At 42.7% G+C, this 25,833-nt stretch overlaps 1 protein-coding gene across 4 annotated transcripts in view; it reads right to left on the bottom strand.

The window, feature by feature from the left end:
• Window positions 1-671: 671 nt before the first annotated feature.
• The window catches only part of LOC110521846 (discs large homolog 1-like protein), a 187,252-nt gene continuing 162,090 nt past the window's right edge, over window positions 672-25,833 (bottom strand). For all 4 annotated transcript variants that reach the window (XM_021599762.2, XM_021599763.2, XM_021599764.2 and 1 more), the window contains 9 exons: window positions 19,861-20,037; window positions 18,084-18,141; window positions 14,187-14,208; window positions 12,145-12,195; window positions 8,843-8,944; window positions 8,326-8,498; window positions 8,138-8,247; window positions 7,888-7,979; window positions 672-1,907 (listed from right to left, as the gene is read on the bottom strand). In XM_021599762.2, the coding sequence (XP_021455437.1) occupies window positions 1,801-1,907; window positions 7,888-7,979; window positions 8,138-8,247; window positions 8,326-8,498; window positions 8,843-8,944; window positions 12,145-12,195; window positions 14,187-14,208; window positions 18,084-18,141; window positions 19,861-20,037 (892 nt within the window). In that variant the 3' untranslated portion in view covers window positions 672-1,800. The remainder of the gene's footprint in view (window positions 1,908-7,887; window positions 7,980-8,137; window positions 8,248-8,325; window positions 8,499-8,842; window positions 8,945-12,144; window positions 12,196-14,186; window positions 14,209-18,083; window positions 18,142-19,860; window positions 20,038-25,833) is intronic.

The following is a 25,833-nucleotide window of genomic DNA, read 5'->3' as shown; positions in this document are numbered from 1 at the left end:
TGTTTGGTGTGTCTCCCAGGTGGCTTGTGGCAAACTTTAAACAACACTTTTTATGGATATCTTTAAGAAATGGCTTTCTTCTTGCCACTCTTCCATAAAGGCCATATTTGTGCAATATACGACTGATTGTTGTCCTATGGACAGAGTCTCCCACCTCAGCTGTAGATCTCTGCAGTTCATCCAGAGTGATCATGGGCCTCTTGGCTGCATCTCTGATCAGTCTTCTCCTTGTATGAGCTGAAAGTTTAGAGGGACGGCCAGGTCTTGGTAGATTTGCAGTGGATCATTCAGAGATCCTCACTGAACTTCTGGAGAGAGTTTGCTGCACTGAAAGTAAAGGGGCTGAATAATTTTGCACGCCCAATTTTTCAGTTTTTGATTTGTTAAAAAAGTTTGAAATATCCAATAAATGTCGTTCCGCTTCATGATTGTGTCCCACTTGTTGTTGACTCTTCACAAAAAAATACAGTTTTATATCTTTATGTTTGAAGCCTGAAATGTGGCAAAAGGTCGCAAAGTTCAAGGGGGCCGAATACTTTCGCAAGGCACTGTAGATTTGTTTAACACTTTATGTTACTGCATGATTCAATGTGTTATTTTATAGTTTTGATGCCTTCACTATTATTCTACAATGTAGAAAATATTAAAAAATAAAACAAACCATGGATTGAGTAGGTGTCCAAACTTTTGACTGGTACTGTTATATATTAATATTCATAAACTGTACCTTCAACAACAAAGAACATTATTCCCCATATCTGTAAGAGTTTAAGTAAAGCTCAATAGACATTTTATTATAACAAAATAGGCAGTAGACTGAAGGTTAAATATCAGTTAAAATCTCAGTGTACAATTCATTATTTTGCGTCAGTGTTTTGCTCCTAATATTAATACATGGACACCTGGAGTCAGTTCAAAAACAGCCATTCATTCATTCACTCTATTTCTGGTCGGGAAGTAGACCCCCCCCCAAAAAAGCTTAGTGACATGAATAGATTAAAACCATCATGGATCGTAGTGAACGAAGGCGGCTAATGATAGAAAACTACTCACCTAGTTACCTCTGCGCAGTTCGAAAAGACTAAAACAGGTATGCATGGCTGCTTCAGATGAGCAGAGACGTACGTTGGTGTGCATGGATATACAACATGTGAAAAATAATGGCGATGAGTAATGCAGTTCAGATACAAGTCCAAATGAGAAATAAAGAACAAAAACGTGACAAGAAAACATGTCCGAAACATGCTCTTTAAAACTATAACGTGCTAAGTTTTGCCTCATGTCATTTCCTTTGACGAACCTATACATGAAAAAAAAAGGGAAAAATATATAATTAATATTGCATCTAAAATCATGTTCCTTAAACATTAAGGAATTGTACCAAAAACAAATCCCCCCATAAGCATGAAAAACATCCAGAGACAAGGTCCAGACACCAGTCAGAGACAGCCCAAGAACACCCCAGAGAGTGTATGTTTGTGTGTGAGAGAAAGAGACAGCATTAAATAATTTTGTGCGTGTGTGTGTGTGAGAGAGAGAAAGATAGATCATCAACTCCAACGCGTGATCAGCTCTCTAGCCAGTGTGACAGAGGGGAGCAGGGTGGTGTTTGTGTGTGAGAGAAAGATGGAGACGTGTGTGTACTGTATATATGTATGCATGCATGTATGTGTGTGTGGGGGGGGGGTAAGAGGGCCAGCGATCACAGCAGGCCAGGTTGGTAAAAATAAAAAGACGTAAAATCAGAGAAGACATGAAGACCACTTAAAGAAAATAAGGGTACTCTCTTCTGTCCTCCTTTCACAACTTCTCCTTGGCAGGCACCCAGATGAAGGGTCCTGACTGCTCCTCGATGATGATTTTCACCGTGTTGTAGATCTCCTCCAGAGAGTCCCCCTGGACTATAGCTGCAGCGACACAGAGGGGATATACATTAAACACATCACTACATAGCAGTGATAGACTAGCGTTCGGTCTAGGAATTTAGGATTAAGCTGCCTCATGCTACAGAAACAGGATATAGGTTCCTGATCGTATGAGCCGTTCCGTCTCGCACAAACCAAGGCTCGAGCAAGGCTACTTACTACATCTCAAAGATACTAAATGCATACACTGAGTACACAAAACATTAGGAACAACTTCCTAACATTGAGTTGCACCACCCCATTATGCCCTAAGAACAAATTCAATTCAAGGGGCATGGACTCTACACAGTGTTGATAGCGTTCCACAGGAATGCTGTCCGTTGTTGACTCCAATGCTTCCCACAGTTGTGTCAAGTTGTCTGGATGCCCTTTGGGTGACAGACCTTTGATACACACAGGAAACAGCGGAGCGCAAAAAACCCCAGCAGTGTTGCAGTTCTTGACACAAACCGGTGCGCCTGGCACCTACTACCATATCCCGCTCAAAGGCACTTACATCTTTTGTTGTGTCCATTCACCATCTGAATGGCACAAATACAGTGCCTTGCGAAAGTATTCGGCCCCCTTGAAATTTGCGACCTTTTGCCACATTTCAGGCTTCAAACATAAAGATATAAAACTGTATTTTTTTGTGAAGAATCAACAACAAGTGGGACACAATCATGAAGTGGAACGACATTTATTGGATTTTTAAAACTTTTTTAACAAATCAAAAACTGAAAAATTGGGCGTGCAAAATTATTCAGCCCCCTTAAGTTAATACTTTGTAGCGCCACCTTTTGCTGCGATTACAGCTGTAAGTCGCATGGGGTATGACTTCCGGCGCCGACAGAGATGGCCGCCTCGCTTCGCGTTCCTAGGAAACTATGCAGTTTTTTGTTTTTTTACGTGTTATTTCTTACATTAGTACCCCAGCTCATCTTAGGTTTCATTACATACAGTCGAGAATAACTACTGAATATAAGATCAGCATCAACTCACCATCAGTACTACCAAGAATATGTTTTTCGCGACGCGGATCCTGTGTTCTGCCTTACAAACAGGACAACTGAGTGGATTCCATGCAGCGACCCAAAAAAAAAACAACGAGGGAAACGAGGCGGTCTTCTGGTCAGACTCCGGAGACGGGCACATCGTGCACCACTCCCTAGCATTCTTCTTGCCAATGTCCAGTCTCTTGACAACAAGGTTGATGAAATCCGAGCAAGGGTAGCATTCCAGAGGGACATCAGAGACTGTAACGTTCTTTGCTTCACGGAAACGTGGCTCACTGGAGAGACTCTATCCGAAGCGGTGCAGCCAACGGGTTTCTCCACACATCGCGCAGACAGAAACAAACAACTTTCTGGTAAGAAGAGGGGCGGCGGCGTATGCCTTATGACTAACGTGACATGGTGTGATGAAAGAAACATACAGGAACTCAAATCCTTCTGTTCACCTGATTTAGAATTCCTCACAATCAAATGTAGACCACATTATCTACCAAGAGAATTCTCTTCGATTATAATCACAGCCGTATACATCCCCCCCCAAGCAGACACATCGATGGCTCTGAACAAACTTTATTTAACTCTTTGCAAACTGGAAAACATTCATCCGGAGGCTGCATTCATTGTAGCTGGGGATTTTAACAAGGCTAATCTGAAAACAAGACTCCCTAAATTTTATCAGCATATCGATTGCGCAACCAGGGGGGGAAAGACCTTGGATCATTGTTACTCTAACTTCCGCGACGCATATAAGGCCCTGCCCCGCCCCCCTTTCGGAAAAGCTGACCACGACTCCATTTTGTTGATCCCTGCCTACAGACAGAAACTAAAACAAGAGGCTCCCACGCTGAGGTCTGTCCAACGCTGGTCCGACCAAGCTGACTCCACACTCCAAGACTGCTTCCACCACGTGGACTGGGACATGTTTCGTATTGCGTCAGACAACAACATTGACGAATACGCTGATTCGGTGTGTGAGTTCATTAGAACGTGCGTTGAAGATGTCGTTCCCATAGCAACGATTAAAACATTCCCTAACCAGAAACCGTGGATTGATGGCAGCATTCGCGTGAAACTGAAAGCGCGAACCACTGCTTTTAATCAGGGGAAGGTGTCTGGTAACATGACCGAATACAAACAGTGCAGCTATTCCCTCCGCAAGGCTATCAGACAAGCTAAGCGTCAGTACAGAGACAAAGTAGAATCTCAATTCAACGGCTCAGACACAAGAGGCATGTGGCAGGGTCTACAGTCAATCACGGACTACAGGAAGAAATCCAGCCCAGTCACGGACCAGGATGTCCTGCTCCCAGGCAGACTAAACAACTTTTTTTGCCCGCTTTGAGGACAATACAGTGCCACTGACACGGCCGGCAACGAAAACATGCGGTCTCTCCTTCACTGCAGCCGAGGTGAGTAAGACATTTAAACGTGTTAACCCTCGCAAGGCTGCAGGCCCAGACGGCATCCCCAGCCGCGCCCTCAGAGCATGCGCAGACCAGCTGGCCGGTGTGTTTACGGACATATTCAATCAATCCCTATACCAGTCTGCTGTTCCCACATGCTTCAAGAGGGCCACCATTGTTCCTGTTCCCAAGAAAGCTAAGGTAACTGAGCTAAACGACTACCGCCCCGTAGCACTCACTTCCGTCATCATGAAGTGCTTTGAGAGACTAGTCAAGGACCATATCACCTCCACCCTACCTGACACCCTAGACCCACTCCAATTTGCTTACCGCCCAAATAGGTCCACAGACGATGCAATCTCAACCACACTGCACACTGCCCTAACCCATCTGGACAAGAGGAATACCTATGTGAGAATGCTGTTCATTGACTACAGCTCGGCATTCAACACCATAGTACCCTCCAAGCTCGTCATCAAGCTCGAGACCCTGGGTCTCGACCCCGCCCTGTGCAACTGGGTACTGGACTTCCTGACGGGCCGCCCCCAGGTGGTGAGGGTAGGCAACAACATCTCCTCCCCGCTGATCCTCAACACTGGGGCCCCACAAGGGTGCGTTCTGAGCCCTCTCCTGTACTCCCTGTTCACCCACGACTGCGTGGCCACGCACGCCTCCAACTCAATCATCAAGTTTGCGGACGACACAACAGTGGTAGGCTTGATTACCAACAACGACGAGACGGCCTACAGGGAGGAGGTGAGGGCCCTCGGAGTGTGGTGTCAGGAAAATAACCTCACACTCAACGTCAACAAAACTAAGGAGATGATTGTGGACTTCAGGAAACAGCAGAGGGAACACCCCCCTATCCACATCGATGGAACAGTAGTGGAGAGGGTAGCAAGTTTTAAGTTCCTCGGCATACACATCACAGACAAACTGAATTGGTCCACTCACACAGACAGCATTGTGAAGAAGGCGCAGCAGCGCCTCTTCAACCTCAGGAGGCTGAAGAAATTTGGCTTGTCACCAAAAGCACTCTCAAACTTCTACAGATGCACAATCGAGAGCATCCTGGCGGGCTGTATCAGCGCCTGGTACGGCAACTGCTCCGCCCTCAACCGTAAGGCTCTCCAGAGGGTGGTGAGGTCTGCACAACGCATCACCGGGGTCAAACTACCTGCCCTCCAGGACACCTACACCACCCGATGTCACAGGAAGGCCATAAAGATCATCAAGGACATCAACCACCCGAGCCACTGCCTGTTCACCCCGCTATCATCCAGAAGGCGAGGTCAGTACAGGTGCATCAAAGCTGGGACCGAGAGACTGAAAAACAGCTTCTATCTCAAGGCCATCAGACTGTTAAACAGCCACCACTAACATTGAGTGGCTGCTGCCAACACACTGACACTGACTCAACTCCAGCCACTTTAATAATGGGAATTGATGGGAAATGATGTAAATATATCATTAGCCACTTTAAACACTGCTACCTTATATAATGTTACTTACCCTACATTATTCATCTCATATGCATACGTATATACTGTACTCTATATCATCGACTGTATCCTTATGTAATACATGTATCACTAGCCACTTTAAACTATGCCACTTTGTTTACATACTCACCTCATTTGTACATACTGTACTCGATACCATCTACTGTATCTTGCCTATGCTGCTCTGTACCTCACTCATTCATATATCCTTATGTACATATTCTTTATCCCCTTACACTGTGTACAAGACAGTAGTTTTGGAATTGTTAGTTAGATTACTTGTTGGTTATTACTGCATTGTCGGAACTAGAAGCACAAGCATTTCGCTACACTCGCATTAACATCTGCTAACCATGTGTATGTGACAAATAAAATTTGATTTGATTTGATTTGTATGTCTCTATCAGTTTTGCACATCGAGAGACTGAATTTTTTTCCCATTCCTCCTTGCAAAACAGCTCGAGCTCAGTGAGGTTGGATGGAGAGCATTTGTGAACAGCAGTTTTCAGTTCTTTCCACAGATTCTCGATTGGATTCAGGTCTGGACTTTGACTTGGCCATTCTAACACCTGGATATGTTTATTTTTGAACCATTCCATTGTAGATTTTGCTTTGTGTTTTGGATCATTGTCTTGTTGGAAGACAAATCTCCGTCCCAGTCTCAGGTCTTTTGCAGACTCCATCAGGTTTTCTTCCAGAATGGTCCTGTATTTGGCTCCATCCATCTTCCCATCAATTTTAACCATCTTCCCTGTCCCTGCTGAAGAAAAGCAGGCCCAAACCATGATGCTGCCACCACCATGTTTGACAGTGGGGATGGTGTGTTCAGCTGTGTTGCTCTTACGCCAAACATAACGATTTGCATTGTTGCCAAAAAGTTCAATTTTGGTTTCATCTGACCAGAGCACCTTCTTCCACATATTTGGTGTGTCTCCCAGGTGGCTTGTGGCAAACTTTAAACGACACTTTTTATGGATATCTTTAAGAAATGGCTTTCTTCTTGCCACTCTTCCATAAAGGCCATATTTGTGCAATATACGACTGATTGTTGTCCTATGGACAGAGTCTCCCACCTCAGCTGTAGATCTCTGCAGTTCATCCAGAGTGATCATGGGCCTCTTGGCTGCATCTCTGATCAGTCTTCTCCTTGTATGAGCTGAAAGTTTAGAGGGACGGCCAGGTCTTGGTAGATTTGCAGTGGTCTGATACTCCTTCCATTTCAATATTATTGCTTGCACAGTGCTCCTTGGGATGTTTAAAGCTTGGGAAATCTTTTTGTATCCAAATCCGGCTTTAAACTTCTTCACAACAGTATCTCGGACCTGCCTGGTGTGTTCCTTGTACTTCATGATGCTCTCTGCGCTTTTAACGGACCTCTGAGACTATCACAGTGCAGGTGCATTTATACGGAGACTTGATTACACACAGGTGGATTGTATTTATCATCATTAGTCATTTAGGTCAACATTGGATCATTCAAAGATCCTCACTGAACTTCTGGAGAGAGTTTGCTGCACTGAAAGTAAAGGGGCTGAATAATTTTGCACGCCCAATTTTTCAGTTTTGGATTTGTTAAAAAAGTTTGAAATATCCAATAAATGTCGTTCCACTTCATGATTGTGTCCCACTTGTTGTTGATTCTTCACAAAAAAATACAGTTTTATATCTTTATGTTTGAAGCCTGAAATGTGGCAAAATGTCGCAAAGTTCAAGGGGGCCGAATGCTTTCGCAAGGCACTGTACACAATCCATGTCTCAATGCTTAAAAATCCTTCTTTAACCTGCCTTTAACCTGCCTTCATTTACACTGATTGAAGTGGATTTAACAAGTGACATCAATAAGGGATCACAGCTTCATCGAATCAGTCTGTCATGGAAAGAGGTGATCTTAATGTTTTGTACTTTTATACTCAGTATATATTATAGGAAGGACAGGCTTTCCCGTATTTTGCCCATTATTTAATTCAGGGATCTGCTACAGACACTTGTCATCATGCTAAGTGCGGAAATAGATGTAGTGTGTGAAGCAGGTTGAGAATGGACTGGTGTGGGGGGCTGGACTCACCAGTGAAGTGCTCAGTGAACTCCTGCTCCAGTTTTATGGCTCTGTCAAACGTCTTCCTCCCCTGGTCCTCTGTTAGCCTCTTATTTATCTCTCTATAGGGAGGAGAGAGAGCGCGAGAAAGGATGACTAAGACATTGCCCTATGTACAGCTAATAGGTGACTGAATAAAAACACAGTGAGTCTGAACTCTTAATTGCCATTGCTTTGGCCTCTTAATATGAAAATGACATGTTGAATCAAAACAACTTACAGGATATTCTCCACAGACTTGGGCTTGACGAAAATAGCAATGGGGTAGAGCATGGTCGACTGTAGTCGTTTGATGGCGTTGCCTGAAACATCCAGGATGCAATGCTTCCCCTGGAGATAAAGAGCAATAGATAAGACAACTCATCACATCACAACAGCCATATTGCTGACACGTCCTCCTCTACTCACCTTCTCAGCGACCTCCCGTACAGACTGGATGCTGGTTCCATACAGGTGGTTGTTGTACTGGCCTGCCTCGATGAACTTGTGATCCTGGATGTCTTTCTCCATCTGCTCCCTGGACACCACAAAATGGTAGTCTCTGGCATCCACCTCGTAATCCCGTTTTAGTCTGGTCGTGTCTGGAAAACCAAACAGATTGTTTCATGGAAATGTAGTTATCTTTGTTTGATACATTTAATTATCGACAACTCTTGCAAACTCGTTATCACACCTCTAGGTACAAGACAAGGGTCAACATAGGATGGCAGGTAGCCTAGCGGTTAAGAACGTTGGACCAGTAATCAAAAGGTTGCTGGTTCATAACGCTGAGCCAACGAGGTGAAAAATCTGTCAATATGCCCTTGAGCAAGGTGCTTAACCTTAATTGCTCCTGTAACCTGCTCTGGATACGGGCGTCTGATAAATGACTAAAATGTAAATAAAAACATAAAATTGTGTATGTAACAAAAATGTTGGTTCTCACGTGGGACACAGGATCCAAATTTGTCAGGGAACTCTGAGATGAGGTCATCGTTGATACGGTCCTTCATTGGCCCCAGGATGATGACGGGTCGTGTGTAGTTCACTGGAGAGACAAGACGGATCTACTGTATCAATACTGCCCTTGTATAAGCAAAATTATTAACTTGTTTCAAAAGTGCAAAAAAATGTAACTGAAAAGAAGTAGGTGCATATGCATTCACCCCTTTTCCTATGAATCCCCTAAATAAGATCTGGTGCAACCAGTTACCTTCAGAAGTCACAGAAAGTCCACATCTGTGTGCAATCTAATTGTCTCAGTAGACAAGTCGGAAGTTTACATACACCTTAGTCAAATATATTTAAATTCAGTTTCACAATTCCTGACATTTAACCCTAGTAAAAATTCCCTGTCTTAGGTCAGTTAGGATCACCACATTATTCAAGAATGTGAAATGTCAAAATAATAGTAGAGAATCATTTATTTCATATATTATTTCTTTCATCACATTCCAAGTGGGTCAGAAGTTTACATGATACCAAATACTAATCGAGTGTATTGCCTTTAAATTGTTTAACTTGGGTCAAACGTTTTGGGGAACCTTCCACAAGCTTCCCACAATAAGTTAGGTGAATTTTGGCCCATTCCTCCTGACTGAGCTGGTGTAACTGAGTCAGGTGTGTAGGCCTCCATGCTCGCACATGCTTTTTCAGATCTGCCCACAACAGGATTGAGGTCAGGGCTTTGTGATGGCCACTCCAATACCCTGACTTTGTTGTCCTTAAGCCATTTTGCAACAACTTTGGAAGTATGCTTGGGGTCATTGTCCATTTGGAAGACCCATTTGCGACCAAGCTTTAACTTCCTGACTGATGTCTTGAGATGTTGCTTCAATATATCCACACAATTGTCCTTCCTCATGATGCCATCTATTTTGTGATGTGCACCAGTCCCTCCTGCAGCAAAGCACCCCCACAACATGATGCAGGCACCCCCGTGCTTTACGGTTGGGATGGTGTTCTTTGGCGTGCAAGCCTTCCCCTTTTCCTTCCAAACATAACAATGGTCATTATGGCCAAACAGTTATATTTTTGTTTCATCAGACCAGAGGACATTTCTAAAAAAAATACGATATTTGTTTCCATGTGCAGTTGCAAACCGTAGTCTGGCTTTTTTTATGGCAGTTTTGGAGCAGTGGCGTCTTCCTTGCTGAGCTGCCTTTCAGGTTAGGTCAATATACGACTTGTTTTATTGTGGATATAGATACCCGTTTTTTGTACCCGTTTCCTCCAGCATCTTCACATGGTCCTTTGCTGTTGTTCTGGGATTGATTTGCACTTTTCGCACTAAATTACGTTCATCTCTAAGAGACAGAACGAGTCTCCTTCCTGAACGGTGTGACGGCTGCGTGGTCCCATGGTGTTTATAGTTGCGTACGATTGTTTGTACAGATGAACGTGGTACCTTCAGGTGTTTGGAAATTGCTCCAAAGGATGAACCAGACTTGGAGGTCTACAATATTTTTTCTGAGGTCTTGGCTGATTTCTTTTGATTTTCCAATGATGTCAAGCAAAGAGGCACTGAGTTTCAAGGTAGGCCTTGAAATACATCCACAGGTGCACCTCCAATTGATACCGTTTGAGTCAATTAGCCTATCAGAAGCTTCTAAAGGCATGACATCATTTTCTGGAATTGTCCATGCTGTTTAAAGGCACAGTCAACTTAGTGTATATAAACTTCTGACCCACTGGAATTGTGATACACTGAAATAATCTGTCTGTAAACAATTGTTCGAAAAATTACTTGTGTTATGCACAAAGTACATGTCCTAACCAACTTGCCAAATCAATAGTTTGTTAATAAGAATTTTGTGGAGTGGTTGAAAAACAATTTTTAATGACTCCAACCTAAGTGTATGTAAACTTCAGACTTCAACTGTACACACATATTCTGAAAGGCCCCAGAGTCTGCAACACCAGCAAGCAAGCGACACTATGAAAACCAAGGAGCTCGCCAAACAGGTCAGGGACAAAGTTGTGGAGAAGTACAGATCAGGGGTGGGTTATAAAACAAAATATCCAAAACTTTGAACATCCCACAGAGCACCATTAAATCCATTATTAAAATGTTTTAAATAATATGGCACCACAACAAACCTGCCAAGATAGGGCCACCCATCAAAACTCACGTACCAGACAAGGAGGGCATTAGTCAGAGGCAAAAAAGCAACCAAAGATAACCCTGAAGTAGCTGCAAAGCTCCACAGCGGAGATTGGAGTATCTGTCCATAGGACCACATTAAACTTTACACTCCACAGCTGGGCTTTGCGGAAGAGTGGTCAGAAAAAAAGCCATTGCTTAAAGAAAAAAAATAAGCAAACGTTTGGTGTTCTCCAAAAGGCATGTAGTAGAGTCCCCAAACATATGGAAGGTACTCTGGTCAGATGACAAAAATGTTGCTTTTTGGCCATCAAGGAAAACACTATGTCTGGCACAAACCTGAGAACACCATCTATGTTTTTCCCATCGACAGGGAGTGGGAAACTGGTCAGAATTGAAGGAATGATGGATGGTGCTAAATACAGGGAAATTCTTGAGGGAAACCTGTTTCAGTCCTCCATCCCAGTCTCAAATCTCTGGAGGTTCACCTTCCAGCAGGACAATGACCCTAAGCATACTACTGGTTTAAGGGGAAACATTTAAATATCTTGGAAAGGCCTAGTCAAAGCTCCGACCTCAATCCAACTGAGAATCTGTGGTATGACTTAAAGATTGCTGTACACCAGCAGAACCCATCCAACTTGAAGGAGCTGGAGCAGTTTTGCCTTGTAGAATGGCCAAAAATCCCAGTGGCTAGATGTGCCAAGCGAGACATACCCCAAGAGACTTGCAGCAGTAATTGCTGCAAAAAGTGGCTCCACAAAGTATTGGCATTGGGGGGGATGAATAGTTATGCACGCTCAAGTTCAGATTTTTTGTCTTATTTGTTGTTTATTTCACCCCCAAAATATTTTGCATCTTCAATGTTGTAGGCATGTTGTGTAAATGAAATGATACAAACCCCCCCAAAATCTATTTTAATTCCAGGTTGTAAGGCAACAAAATAGGACAAATGCCAAGGGGGTGAATACTTTCGCCTGCCACTGTAACTAATTCTAAGCTAACTAACTATGATTTACAAACCAACTAAGATACCGTAACCAAGTGAGATAACTAACTCTAATGGGGCAGTGAGAGCTGAGCTATCCTGTGATACTGCTGCTGTCAGATGTGTGACAGAGATGATAATGTAAGCTGCGTCTTACCTTCCTGCTGTGTGACCGGCTCGTAGGACAGGACGTACTCCTCCTGGCCACCTGATAGGACGGACAGAACAGGCGGCCATGTTTAGACAAATAGTGGCGATGCAGTAGATACTGTGATTATGGTTAGACCAGTCAGACCAGCTGTTGGCAAGCTGTGTGTGTGTGTGTGTGGGTCAGTATTCTCCCTGTCCCTGTTATAAGTGTGCGTATCAAAATGGAGTTAACATAATGACCCTTCGCTCCATCTGTACAGAACATTAAAAGAGTAGCTAATGTGCATGCCACGAAGCTTGTGAATATGCATGAGCAGATTTCTTAAAAAGTATTTAATTGCAGTAGAGAAAGCAGAACACGAGCTGTATAGTCACAACAGCAGACTCTGTTCCTCTCACTCAAATACACTGGTAAAGCTCTACATTGTTTTCATATCAATCCAGTAACTGTTCTAATACAGTGGTTCTCAACCTTTTTTGGCTACTGTACCACCAAATACATTTACAGTAGCTCTGTCCAGAGTACCCCTGAAGAACCCTGCATGGGAATCTTACCAGTAAGCCTATGGTCTCATGAGTCTTATTGAGAACCACTGTCCTAATACGACTGCTATTTCAACATGCATCCCTGAAGTAGCATGGGGACTCTAACATGTGTGATCCTCGGAGTATGCTGCTCAGACCAAACAAACAGAAGAGATCATAAAACAGATGATGGAGACATGCAAAACAAATGAAAGAATACAGGCAGCCCGTCGGCGGAGGTAGGGATTGAGGGAGGGAAGGAGGGGGACACCAAGACATATGGTAATTACTTTCACTATCGCTGGCATTAGAGGTTGCATGCTCTGAAAGTATAACAAAGGGAATGTCAGCATCACAGAAACATGTAGATACAGATGCCCGCTCCCACTGATGTCTATTGAGTTCATGTAATACAAGGTCACAACATGAAGACACACAGGATCACCAGGAGAGGGCAGTGCTAGGAACGTTTTGAAGATGGAGGTGTGAATATTGTACTTTCTAAAAACGATACCCTCTCAAGTTAGCTTTTGTGAAGGGCAGCGTGACGGTATAATCTGTGAGACCTTCCTCTTTCATCCTAAAATTTTATCAGAGCAGGTCATCCTATCAAATCACGTCAAGGTGCATGTCATGGCCATGTCAAGGTCATAGAGCTTTATACACCATGCTAATGTGTGTTTTTCCTTCCAACACTGTGGCCGTCTCAGAACAGGTCTCTTGTAAAAGATTATACCGTGAAGAAATAAAGGTGAACTAAAGTTACGGTTAAAACCATACTGAAGGGTCTTAACAATGCCAAGGGGGTAGAATAGGGATATTTTCAACAGAAAAGATCCCCAACAAAAAGGTGATTCTGACACCTCTGTAACAAACACACATTATTGTAGTTTTGTGATTTTATATTCTTTAAAACATTTTTTATATTAGTTTTAAGATTAAAACTTTGGATCATCAGAGTTAAGTCTTCTGGACTACACAGGAGTCAGGACTGTCGATTATGTCCCCTACAGTACATTATTCGACAGACTATGTGTCTCTAAACTGGCCTATCTATGCTGAGTAAGGGGAAACAAATACCAATACTGTTGAGGAGCCTGCTATAACAATGCTAAAGCAGCATACATGATCTGCAGTACAATACCCACCGACGAGTCACCATTGATTTAGTGACATCACACTGACTCAGTGTGCTGGTCATAATGTAACGCTAACCACAGTGTAAATGCTGATCAGTGTACAGAGGCCGATGTCAAGATGATCTGTTAGAAATATGAGTGTTGGGTCGTGTTACATGGATGCAATGTATGTTTAGAGGTACTGTTTGGGCTTTGAACGGAATAGAAATAAAGCACACTGTTTTGTATAAATGTTTTTATGTAATCAAACTAAGACGATTGTCAAAATAGAGGCTGGGTGCCAGAGAGAGATTTTGATGACAATGCATTGGATGTCATGGCTAAGGCTTAAATGACAATTTATACAATATATTACAAGCTTCAGATGGTTGTGTGACAGACTTACTCAGTGCTTTGTTGTCAGGGACCTGTGAAGTAGTCATCAGAGAGCAAAGCAACAGGAGACACAACCACAAGAGAGATATTCATTACTGGAACACATCATGCTGTTCAACCGTCATGTACAACCGCAGTGCTGCACTGCACTGAATCCTACTCCGATTCTGTTGCAGAAACTATTGCATAGTTTGGCATACTGAGTCTTGCATAGTTGGTTTTGTTTCGGTATGTTGCATTTAAAGCGGCTAATATTACGTTGATTCCATCACAATTGCCACAGTAAAGGGAAACGTTGACAGTGTTAAAAGGGAAATTGGCTAATATTTGTTCTGTGCTGCTGTCCCGGGACAGTCTCAGGGCTACTGCGGCACCATCAGCTTAGAAGTAACATTGTTCAGCACCACAGACAGTGATCGGAATTCTCACAATTTTGACAGTTGGGTCCAACAGAGTGAAGTGGAATATGTATCTGACAAAAGGATGTTGCTAGACAAAGTTAATGTTGCTAAACAGACTTCCTACAGTCAATTACACCTTTCATGCAATGGGCATTGCACATAATGTGTCCAAACCGGTCACAGAAGCTAGACAAAAATAATGTCTAATATAAACAAAGGGGAATGTCTGTTGACGGTTTATCAGCTGGTGATATTTTAATAAAACATTGGTGATGTACACTGAACAAAAATATAAAACGCAACGTGTAAAAGTAAAGTTTCATTAACTGAAATAAAAGATCCCAGAAATGTTCCATACACACAAAGCGTATTTCTCTCAAATTTGGAGAACAAATTTAGTATCCCTGTTAGTGATCATTTCTACTTTTCCAAGATAATCCATCCACCTAACAGGTGTGGCATATCAAGAAGCTAATTAAACGACATGATCATTACACTGTGATGGGGGCAATAAAAGGCCAGTAAAATGTGCAGTTTTGTCACACAACACAATGCCACAAATGTCTCAAGTTGAGGGAGCATACAATTGGCATGCTGACTGCAGGAATGTCAACCAGAGCTGTTGCCAGAGAACTGAATGTTCATTTCTCTACCATAAGCTGCCTCCAACTTCATTTTAGAGAATTTGGCAGTACATCCAACCGACCTCACAACCGCAGACCAAGTATAACCATGCCAGCCCAGGACCTACACACGGCTTCTTCACCTGCAGAATCGTCTGAGACCAGCCACCGGACAACTGATGAAACTGAGTTTGCACAACCGAAGAATTTCTGCACAAACTGTCAGAAACCGTCTCAGGTAAGCAAATCTGCATGCTCGTTGTCCTCACCAGGGTCTTGACCTGACTGCAGTTCGACATCGGAACCGACTTCAGTGTGCAAATGCTCACCTTCGATGACCACCGGCATGCTGGAGAAGTGTGCTTTTCACGGATGAATCCCGTTTTCAACTGTACCGGGCAGATGGCAGATGAATGGCGTCGTGTGGGCGAGCAGTTGCTGATGTCAATGTTGTGAACAGAGAGCCCCATGGTGGAGGTGAGGTTATGTATGGGCAAACATTTCCTCCCCTCCCACCTCAGCGCAAGCGAGCTGATATTAGACAGGCAAATTGCCGAACCTGGCCTAATGGGTGGAAAATGCCAGTGCCCAAGTTTTTATATGGCGAAAGTGCAATTTACCTGCGATTGACACTTGCACCACCTGAATTTAGAGCAATCAGAGTAGGAGTGCTGATCTATGATCAGTTTTGCTTTTTAGATCACGATGAATAGGAAAAAACATCTGATCCTTCATGAGCAATTCTACTCTGAGACGCTTTGTGAATTTGGGCACTGATTAGAGCTGTACAGAATTTGTGCTGGAACCCACCACTGTTTCAACGCAGCACAGTTTTCCTCTGGGAGATTCACTGAGTCAGGTGGGAAATATAACAAAAGTGTTGTGGCTAGGAGAACTGAACAGTGATCACGGTAGACATGCAGCCTCAGACTCTTACACAGACAGCCTCAGACAGTCAGATATTAGTACATTAATTTAGGTTATATGGATAGAAAATAATAGCTTCCTCTGTCAGTCTCTATGGGGGTACCACAGGGTTCAATTCTCGGGCCGACTCTTTTCTCTGTATATATCAATTATGTTGCTCTTGCTGCGGGCGATTCCCTGATCAACTTCTACGCAGACGACACCATTCTGTATACTTCTGGCCCTTCCTTGGACACTGTGCTATCTAACCTCCAAAACGAGCTTCAATGCCATACAGCACTCCTTCCGTGGCCTCCAACTGCTCTTAAACGCTAGTAAAACAAAATGCATGCTTTTCAACAGTTCGCTGCCTGCACCCGCACGCCCGAATAGCATCACCACCCTGGATGGTTCCGACCTAGAATATGTGGACGTCTATAAGTACCTAGGTGTCTGGCTAGACTGCAAACTCTCCTTCCAGACTCATTTCAAACATATCCAATCCAAAATCAAATCTAGTGTCGGCTTTCTATTTCTCAACAAAGCCTCCTTCACTCATTCCGCAAAACTTACCCTAGTAAAACTGACTATCCTACCGATCCCCGACTTCGGCGATGTCATCTACAAAATAGCTTCCAATACTCTACTCAGCAAACTGGATGCAGTTTATCACAGTGCCATCCGTTTTGTTACTAAAGCACCTTATACCACCCACCACTGCGACCTGTATGCTCTAGTCGGCTGGCCCTCGCTACATGTTCGTTGCCAGACCCACTGGCTCCAGATCATCTACAAGTCTATGCTAGGTAAAGCTCTGCCTTATCTCAGTTCACTGGTCACGATGGCAACACCCACCCGTAGCATGCGCTCCAGCAGGTGTATCTCACTGATCATCCCTAAAGCCAAAACCTAATTTGGCCCCCTTTCCTTCCAGTTCTCTGGTGCCTGCAACTGGAATGAATGGCAAAAATCACCGAAGTTGGAGACTTTTATCTCCCTCACCAACTTTAAACATCTGCTATCTGAGCAGCTAACCGATCGCTGCAGCTGTACATAGTCCATCGGTGTATAACCCACCCAATTTACCTACCTCATCCCCATACTGTTTTTATTTTATTTACTTTTCTGCTCTTTTGCACACCAGTATCTCTACCTGCACATGTTCATCTGATCATTTATCACTCCAGTGTTAATCTGCTAAATTGTAATTATTCACTCCTATGGCCTATTTATTGCCTACCTCCTCATGCCTTTTGCACACAATATATATAGATTCTTTTTTTTCTACTATGTTATTGACTTGTTTATTGTTTACTCCATGTGTAACTCTGTGTTGTTGTCTGTTCACACTGCTATGCTTTATCTTGGCCAGGTCGCAGTTGCAAATGAGAACTTGTTCTCAACTAGCCTACCTGGTGAAATAAAATGTAAAAAATTATTAAAAAATTATGGATAGAACGCTGACTTGAAATCTGTGTGTATCTCAAGTTTAGTACTCTGCCCATATTAAAAACATACAAAATTAAGGCAGAAGAATACTTGCATGTTCAGTTTTTTTTAAAACTATCTTGAAGAGTATGTTATTGTTGTGATGGAGTGAGAGTTCGGGTGTGTGATGGCTGGTATATTCCTGCTCGTTGGCTACATCTGCTTGCCAGAATAGAGGATGGCCCTGAAGGGTAAGAGCTTAATTACACACACCTGAATATCATTAGCTTGGAGGTTGGGTGGTGGCTGTTTAACCTGGCTCAAAGAGGAGCTAGGTTTTTGGTTTGGTTTTATTGTTACCCAGCTCTGTGGAGCATTCTGTTTCATTTCCTGAATAAAAGTCCTGGGTTGTTTCCTTGGAGAAAGGTCCATCTTGGTCTAAGCTTGTGCTACTTCACACTTTCGTCACTTGTGGGCCAGCCCGGCCCCCCGTCTGCTACATTGTAAACAATATTTCAATAACAACACTGATAATGTAACACAACTCACCCCTTTGTCTTGAGACCTGGCATTGAATTTGACAGTCTTTAACCGCGCTCTGTCTACCCTGCAGGAGAGAAGAGAGAGAGAGGGGCTGAAAAGCGAGGGAGTGAGGGCTACACCCATGGGGTCACTGATGAAACATTTAACATAATCGTGCCTTGAAACGGGATATTGCTTGTGTGTGAAGACTCAAATCCCGGTTCCATCTCTATAGTAACTTTCACAGTACCCTGCTGGGATTGATGAGTAGAGAGGAAAGGGGTGATTCAGTAATCAGAAGAATACAAACAGTTGCCTTGAGGGCAACCGTTTTTATTTCCCGCTAAGTGAGCCTTGGATGCAACATTACAACACAGCACCCGAAGATACTTTATCTACCAGTAATTAAGTCCCTGCTGCATTTTCATTTCACTTAAATGAGACAGCCTAAGGAAATATTTCCAAAATCCAAAATCGTTCTTAAAGACGTTTAGAAAACAACAAGACTCTTTGCATGGCCTTTTCTTTTTTTTAAATTTCATCCTACAAGGCAATTCTACAGAGCTCTATAAAGCTTTAGTTTAGAATGTAAATCATTTCCCTCCTACTTCCTAGTTCCCTTTGTTAAATGAGGACATCACGGGAGAATGTGTCAACGCCTTGGAGAGCAGGAGGGAGAAGAGTAAAAGAACTCAGAGCTCCAGATAAGAAAAGCTAACTGTCTTCTGCTCTGCCCTCAACAGCTAGTGTAGCACAGCTTTCCTTTAAGCCTGCATGTGGGTTAACAGCTGCCACAAGCTACTCTCCAAAGCACGGATGTTCAATGTCTGCTACGGGCTCTCTTTTCTTATATATATATATATATATATATATATATATATATATATATATATATATATATATATATATATTTTTTTTTTTTTACAGGTTATATTCATCTTAATTTCCTTTACAATAGCAAGTATCGGAAACAGTTTTACATTGCCATGCTCAAGGTAAATAGGCTCACACTGCAACACTATCATATGAATCTACAATCCTGTTGGCCTATCCTCACAATGACTCATGCTTTAACATAGACTCCCACTCTCATGATATTCAACTTTCTACAAAACACCCTGCAACTGCTGCCATCTCATCATATCCAGCTTCCAAGGAGACAGATGAAACAGAGTCAGGTGAGAAGTCAATTATCTGTCCATCACTCCTCACTTCCAGGTGAGAGCGACGGAGGGAGGAAATAGAGGTGAAGCGTGACAGAGTAAGAGAGAAATACAGAGAGAGACTCAAGTCTATAATGAAACATCTGATTTAACATAGGAAGTGTAAGGCTAATAGGTGTGTTTGTTTCAACTGGACTTTTTTATTTTTTTTTCATTGAAAGACTTATAAAACCCCCCCAGTACAATTCTTGGCTAAACCAAAAAAAATAGTGGTTGTATGTTAACATATTCTCTGCCGTAATGGCGTTACGGTGCATTGTCAGTTGCAGTGGCACTATGCTGTGTCCAGGGATAAGACCAGCACTGGGCTGTGCTGACACGCACACGCATACAGTGAGCACTCTGAGCAAGCACAGGACATGCAATAGGGTTTTAAAACTGAATTCCCCAAACGGCTGAGTCTGGTGAGTAAGAGGGCTTATTTAAAGTAATGCCATGCTAACTGACAAGATGCCTACTAATTCAAACTAAAATAAGATTTAAGTTTGAGAAGTCTAGTGTTGATCAGGGACCGGCATGTTGCCCATCCCTAGATCTGTGCCTGTCGGCAGCTTCTAACCTGAGCAACCCTGACCTCTCACCTCCTCCTGCTGGGGATGACTCCGACCTCATCTACCTCTTCTTCGTGGGTCATGTGCCTTGCCTGCCACCACTCGTCATCGGAGGCGTTCACCACGTGAAGGATGTCTCCAAAGTGGAAGTTAAGCCCCTGGCTGGGCAGCCCAGAGTCCTTTGTCCTGTTATAGTCAAACAGGGCCCTGGAGGAGAACCAACATTACATCAAACAACGCCCTACAGACAAACAACTACAATAGATGAGGGTGGAACTGTCTCGTTTGTCTTGGCATAGTCAAATCGACCCTGCAGAGAGAGAAAAATCACAGTACTGTATAAAATACATTTTTCACATTATTAGGGAGCTACAGTGGCTTGCGAAAGTATTCACCCCCTTTGGCATTTGTCCTATTTTGTTGCCTTACAAGCTGGAATAAAAATAGATTTTTTGGGGGGTTTGTATCATTTCATTTACACAACATGCCTACCACTTTGTAGATGCAACATATTTGTGTGAAACAAACAAGAAATAAGACAAAAAAAAATCAGAACTTGAGCGTGCATAACTATTCATCCCCCCAATGCCAATGCCACATTTTGCAGCAATTACAACTGCAAGTCTCTTGGGGTATCTCTCCATAAGCTTGGCACATCTGGCCACCGGGATTTTTTCTCATTCTTCAAGGCAAAACTGCTCCAGCTCCTTCAAGTTGGATGGGTTCCGCTGGTGTACAGCAATCTTTAAGTCATACCACAGATTCTCAATTGGATTAAGATCTGGGCTTTGACTAGGCCATTCCAAGACATTTAAACGTGTCCCCTTAAACCACTCAAGTGTTGCTTTAGCAGTATGCTTAGGGTCATTGTCCTGCTGGGAGGTGAACCTCCATCCCCTCTCAAATCTCTGGAAGACTGAAACAGGTTTCCCTCAAGAACTTCCCTGTATTTAGCACCATCCATCATTCCTTCAATTCTGACCAGTTTCCCACTCCCTGCCAATGAAAAACATCCCCACAGAATGATGCTGCCACCACCATGCTTCACTTTGGGGATGGTGTTCTCGGGGTGATGAGAGGAGTTGGGTTTGCGCCAAACATAACATTTTCCTTGATGGCTAAAAAGCTCAATTTTAGTCTCACCTGACCAGAATACCTTCTTCCATATGTTTTGGAAGTCAACCACATGCCTTTTGGCGAATGACAAACGTGTTTGCTTATTTTTTTCTTCAAGCAATGGCTTTTTTCTGACCACTCTTCTGTGGTCTGTGGAGTGTACGGCTTAAAGTGGTTTTATGGACAGATACTTCCCTCTCTGCTGTGGAGCTTTGCAGTTCCTACAGGGTTATCTTTGGTCGCTTTGTTGCCTCTCTGACTAATGCCCTCCTTGCCTGGTCTGTGAGTTTTGGTGGGCGGCCCACTCTTGGCAGGTTTGTTGTGGTGCCATATTCTTTCAATTTTTTAATAATGGATGTAATGGTGCTCCTTGGGATGTTCAAAGTTTTGGATATTTTTATAACCCAACCCTGATCTATACTTATCCATAACTTTGTCCCTGACCTGTTTGGCGAGCTCCTTGGTCTTCATAGTGTCGCTTGCTTGGTGGTGCCCCTTGCTTAGTGATGTTACAGGGCCTTTCAGAACAGGTGTATATATGATGAGATCATGTGACAGATCATGTGACAATTAGATTGCAGACAGGTGGACTTTATTTAACCAATTATGTGAATTCTGAAAGTAATTGGTTGCACCAGATCTTATTTAGGGGCTTCATAGCAAAGGGGGTGAATACATATGCACGCACCACTTTTCAGTAAAATATTTCTTTGCACTTTTCATTTTACTTCACCAATTTGGACTATTTTGTGTATGTCCATTACATAAAATCCAAATAAAAAAAGTTTAAATTACAGATTGTAATACAACAAAATACGAAAAACACCAAGGGGGTGAATACTTTTGCAAGGCACTGTATTAGTCAAGGAGGAGCCTTGTGTGAAAGACAAGGATTGCATGAAGCTTCATAAGAAACTGTCTGCATCAGGTGAGTGTAGGTATTTTTTATATATATATATAAATATACAACACACAGGGAAGGGAAGTCAAAGTGAGTGAGCATGATTTTACACCCGACATTGAGTGATGATTTTATGATTTTTATTCGGGTCCCCATTAGCTGTTGAAGAAGTAGCAGCTATTCTTCCTGGGATCCAAACAAAACATTGAACATGACGAAATACAGAACACTAATGGACAGGAAACAGCAACACAAATGTAAACTAAGAACACTATGACTAAAGAACAATACGACTATTTAAAATAAAGAAAAATAACAAATGAAAAATACTCAGAGTAATGTGTGTGTGTGTGTCTTCACAGTCCGTGTTGCTCTTTGAGGTGGTGTTTGATCTGTTTTTAAAACTGATGTATTGCTTACCTGAATTATCTGAGGTAGAAGAGAATTCCATGTAGTCATTGCTCTATACAGTTCTGTGCGTCTCCCAGCCTCTTTTCTGGACTTGGGACTGTGAAAAGACCCCTGATTGTTTGTCTTGTGGGGTATGTATGGGCTTTTCAGCTGTGTGATACCCCTTTCCTACAGTCAAATGACCAAATCACCTTCTAGTGGTCTCATGGGTGGAATGTTATATTTTCCATAATTGAATAATAAATAAACATTACGAAAAAACTGCTGAAAATCCGGTTTTTCTATGTTAAACGGTTTTGCTAGATTTCAGTCTCTGATGGGTATATATAATATTGGAATGCAAACTCCATTGAATACATTTCAACTCTATATCTGACATGGTACATGTGTCTTCTTTTTTAAGCCCATAACAGTGAGTGAGGTGTACACTTTTGTTTCAAAGTAGATTTGTTTAAGACTACCAAGAAACACACACTGTGTGACCCTAATTTAGCCCACTGCAGTAAAAGGTTAACTGGTTGAACAGACAATTCAGCACATCAATACTTCTTACAAAGACCAGCAGTGATGCTGTCAATCTCTCCTCCATTCCGAACCAGTAGAGACTGACATGCATGTTATTGACATTGTCCCTCTGTGTACATTTGAGGCCCAGACATGCTGCTCTGTTCTGGGCTAGCTGCAGCTTTTCTCTGTCTTTTTGTCCACACCTGACCATACAACTAGGCAATACTCAAGATGTGGCAAAAACAGAGCTTGCAGGACTTGTTTGGCTGCATGTGATGTTAAAAAAAGTGTCACACCCTGATCTGTTCCACATGTCTTTGTGCTTGTCTCCACCCCCTCCAGGTGTCACCCATCTTCCTCATTATCCCCAGTGTATTTAAACCTGTGTACTCTGTCTGCCATTTTGTCTTGTCTTACCAGCATGTTTTCCCGTCTCCCTGCGGGGTTCTCGGGACACTGGGGTATGCTGGGAGGCCAGCATCCCGAAGTCCCCTCTTCACTGTTGACGTTGAGACTGGCGTGTTGCGCATACTATTTAATGAAGCTGCCAGTTGAAGACTTGTGAGGCGTCTGTTTCTCAAACTAGACACTAATGTTTCAGGGAAGAATATACAGAGAAATATGCATTCATCTTACCATCAATTCCCAATGCCAAGCCAGTGTGTCTTATTTGCAATGACAATGTCGCCGTTTGCGAGGGATTCAATCTCAGACGTCATTATAAATCTAACCATGGAACTTTCAAAGTGGCCTTCCCGCCCCAGACAGGCTCGACGCAGAAATCATTGAAGAGTTAACGGCAAGCTACAAACACTGCTTTTTTTGGCTGACATATTCTGTCACTTAAACAAGTTAAATCTCCAGTTACAAGGAAGAGTGAAAACAGTCGTGGACATGGTGGAAAAATTTGAGGCCATTACGAGGAAGCCTGAGTTGTTCGATTTGGACTTGCCATCTGGAAGGCTACTGCACTTCAGCAAACTGAAGAAATGACAGGCAGAGGGACCAGGCCGCAGCATTGTCACAGAGTTGATGGAAGATTTCATCAAGCAGCTGAGGCACAACTTCTCCACCAGATCTGAAGACTACGACATGCCCAAGGATATCATTGCGTTTGTACGTGAACCTCTCACTGTCCACCCAGGTGGAGAATTCTCCTCCCTTGCTAAGAAAATGATACCCTCGCTGGATGAGACTGCAATTCAATCTCAGCTGATTGAATTCCAGAAATCGAGCCAAATCAAGGATGAGCTCAGGAGTGCCGAATCCTTGTGTGCGTTTTGGGTGTAATTCTCAGAGGACTACAGCACAATAAAGGAACTTGCATTATACAGTATGTGCTAACAATGTTAGGATCGACTTACACCTGCAAGTACTCATTTTCCTCTATGAACGCAATAGACTCACGACAGGAACCGGTTTTCAATCGAGGACAGCCTGCGCATCAAAATCACACCCATCTCATGCGACATCCACAAGATTGTGTCCGAGGAGAAAATAAACTTTTCCCATTGAGTAAGTCAGTATGTGGCCTATATGACTGTATTTAGTAAATACTAACATTATTGTGAGTGCTTATCTATGGATACTTAGGTCTCAAGCTGTTCTATTCTGTCGTTAAATAAGCAGGCGATCCCGATACAGACAACACCTTTTTTTTCTTTAAATTATTGTTTTATGTAGGATGCTACATTTTTGGCCAGTTGCAACTGTAAGTAGGCCTAAAAAAAAAATCTGACTTCTATTAGGCCATATCTTTTTGTTATTGTGAAATATGCTGTAAAGTCTCAGCCTACCTCAGCCAGTTAAGTTATTTTATATAGGCCTAGGATCAGAAGAAATAGACTCCAATTAAGCCCTCTTGTTGTTTTGTAAAGTCAAATTGAAATAAATGAAGATTATTGTTAAAATGAATTACTTGACTGGTGTAGGTTTTCTCCATCTGTTGCTGTGGAAGACTTGCATAACAAGTTAGCTATATTTTCAGCACCAGGCGCTGTTCCCCTCCTATTGATTGCACTGCAGTTACAGCTTTACATTTCAGCACCACAAAATGGTCCGCTGCCTGCTTTATTAGTTGACTGTCTCCTGCATTCTCTCTCCTCATGAAGTTATTTAGGTAGGGTAACATCCTTCCTGAGACATTGCATTTGTGAGTTTTTGCATCTCGGGTCCTTGATTTTTTTGTTTAATGAAACAAATATTATTCCTAATTAATTTGGGGGGGGGGGGGGGGGGGGGGGGGGGGGTGTTAATATTGTTGGGGAACCCTGCACTACAACAAAAGCATGGGAAAACTAGGCTTGTCAGTGACCTTCCAGAAGAACGGTGCCACACACTAAGCTATGGTCCCTGCCTTATTCTGAGTACCAGTCTCTTTAGCTAATATTCTACTCCTTGCCACTCCTTGTCATTGCCACAGAGACTGGACTTTCGGCAATCTCAACGTTCAATATGCACTGGATTTAGGGCCGAGTTGTTCATTGGTTGTTGGAAATAACTTAACATTTTCCACAACAACACGTGGAGCCTCGAAAATAGAATTACTATTTAGCTAGGCAAGTTGTTGTATTTTTAGGCTGAGACATTTTGAGACTTAGACGTTTTATGGTTGGAATTGCAGTATATATTTAGTTTGAGAATTTAGACACGAGCTTGCAACTTTTGAAAGACTGGTTTCATCTGGACAAACATAAAACACCTCTTCTATGGAGAAAAAAAAGTGATAGTCCAATATTTGCATAATCGTTGTGATAGCTGTGAGGGTAATCGAATCAGGATAGAATCCTCTGTTCTCCTTGCTCATTAATGATATAATGTTCATATTTGAATATGACATGGAGTACAAATTAGCTAAAGTGACTGGTACCCAGGCTAGGTCCCACCTATTCCAAGTAAAAATGTGATTGGTCACGCCAAAATTCTACTTTAATACAGTAGAATGGCAGAGGCCTCCTGTCTACCTTCTGAAGGCCCAGCTAATGGTTGACTGAGCTAACTACATTTTTATTAGACCCAGAGACCGCCAAAGAAAAATCATGATTGGATATTTTCTCTTCAGTACAAAA

The sequence above is a fragment of the Oncorhynchus mykiss genome, chromosome 30 (genome assembly GCF_013265735.2).
Source record: "Oncorhynchus mykiss isolate Arlee chromosome 30, USDA_OmykA_1.1, whole genome shotgun sequence".
Lineage (NCBI taxonomy): Eukaryota > Metazoa > Chordata > Actinopteri > Salmoniformes > Salmonidae > Oncorhynchus > Oncorhynchus mykiss.
Note: the sequence above shows the minus strand (reverse complement) of the source record. Positions and strands in the feature narration are given on the sequence as shown.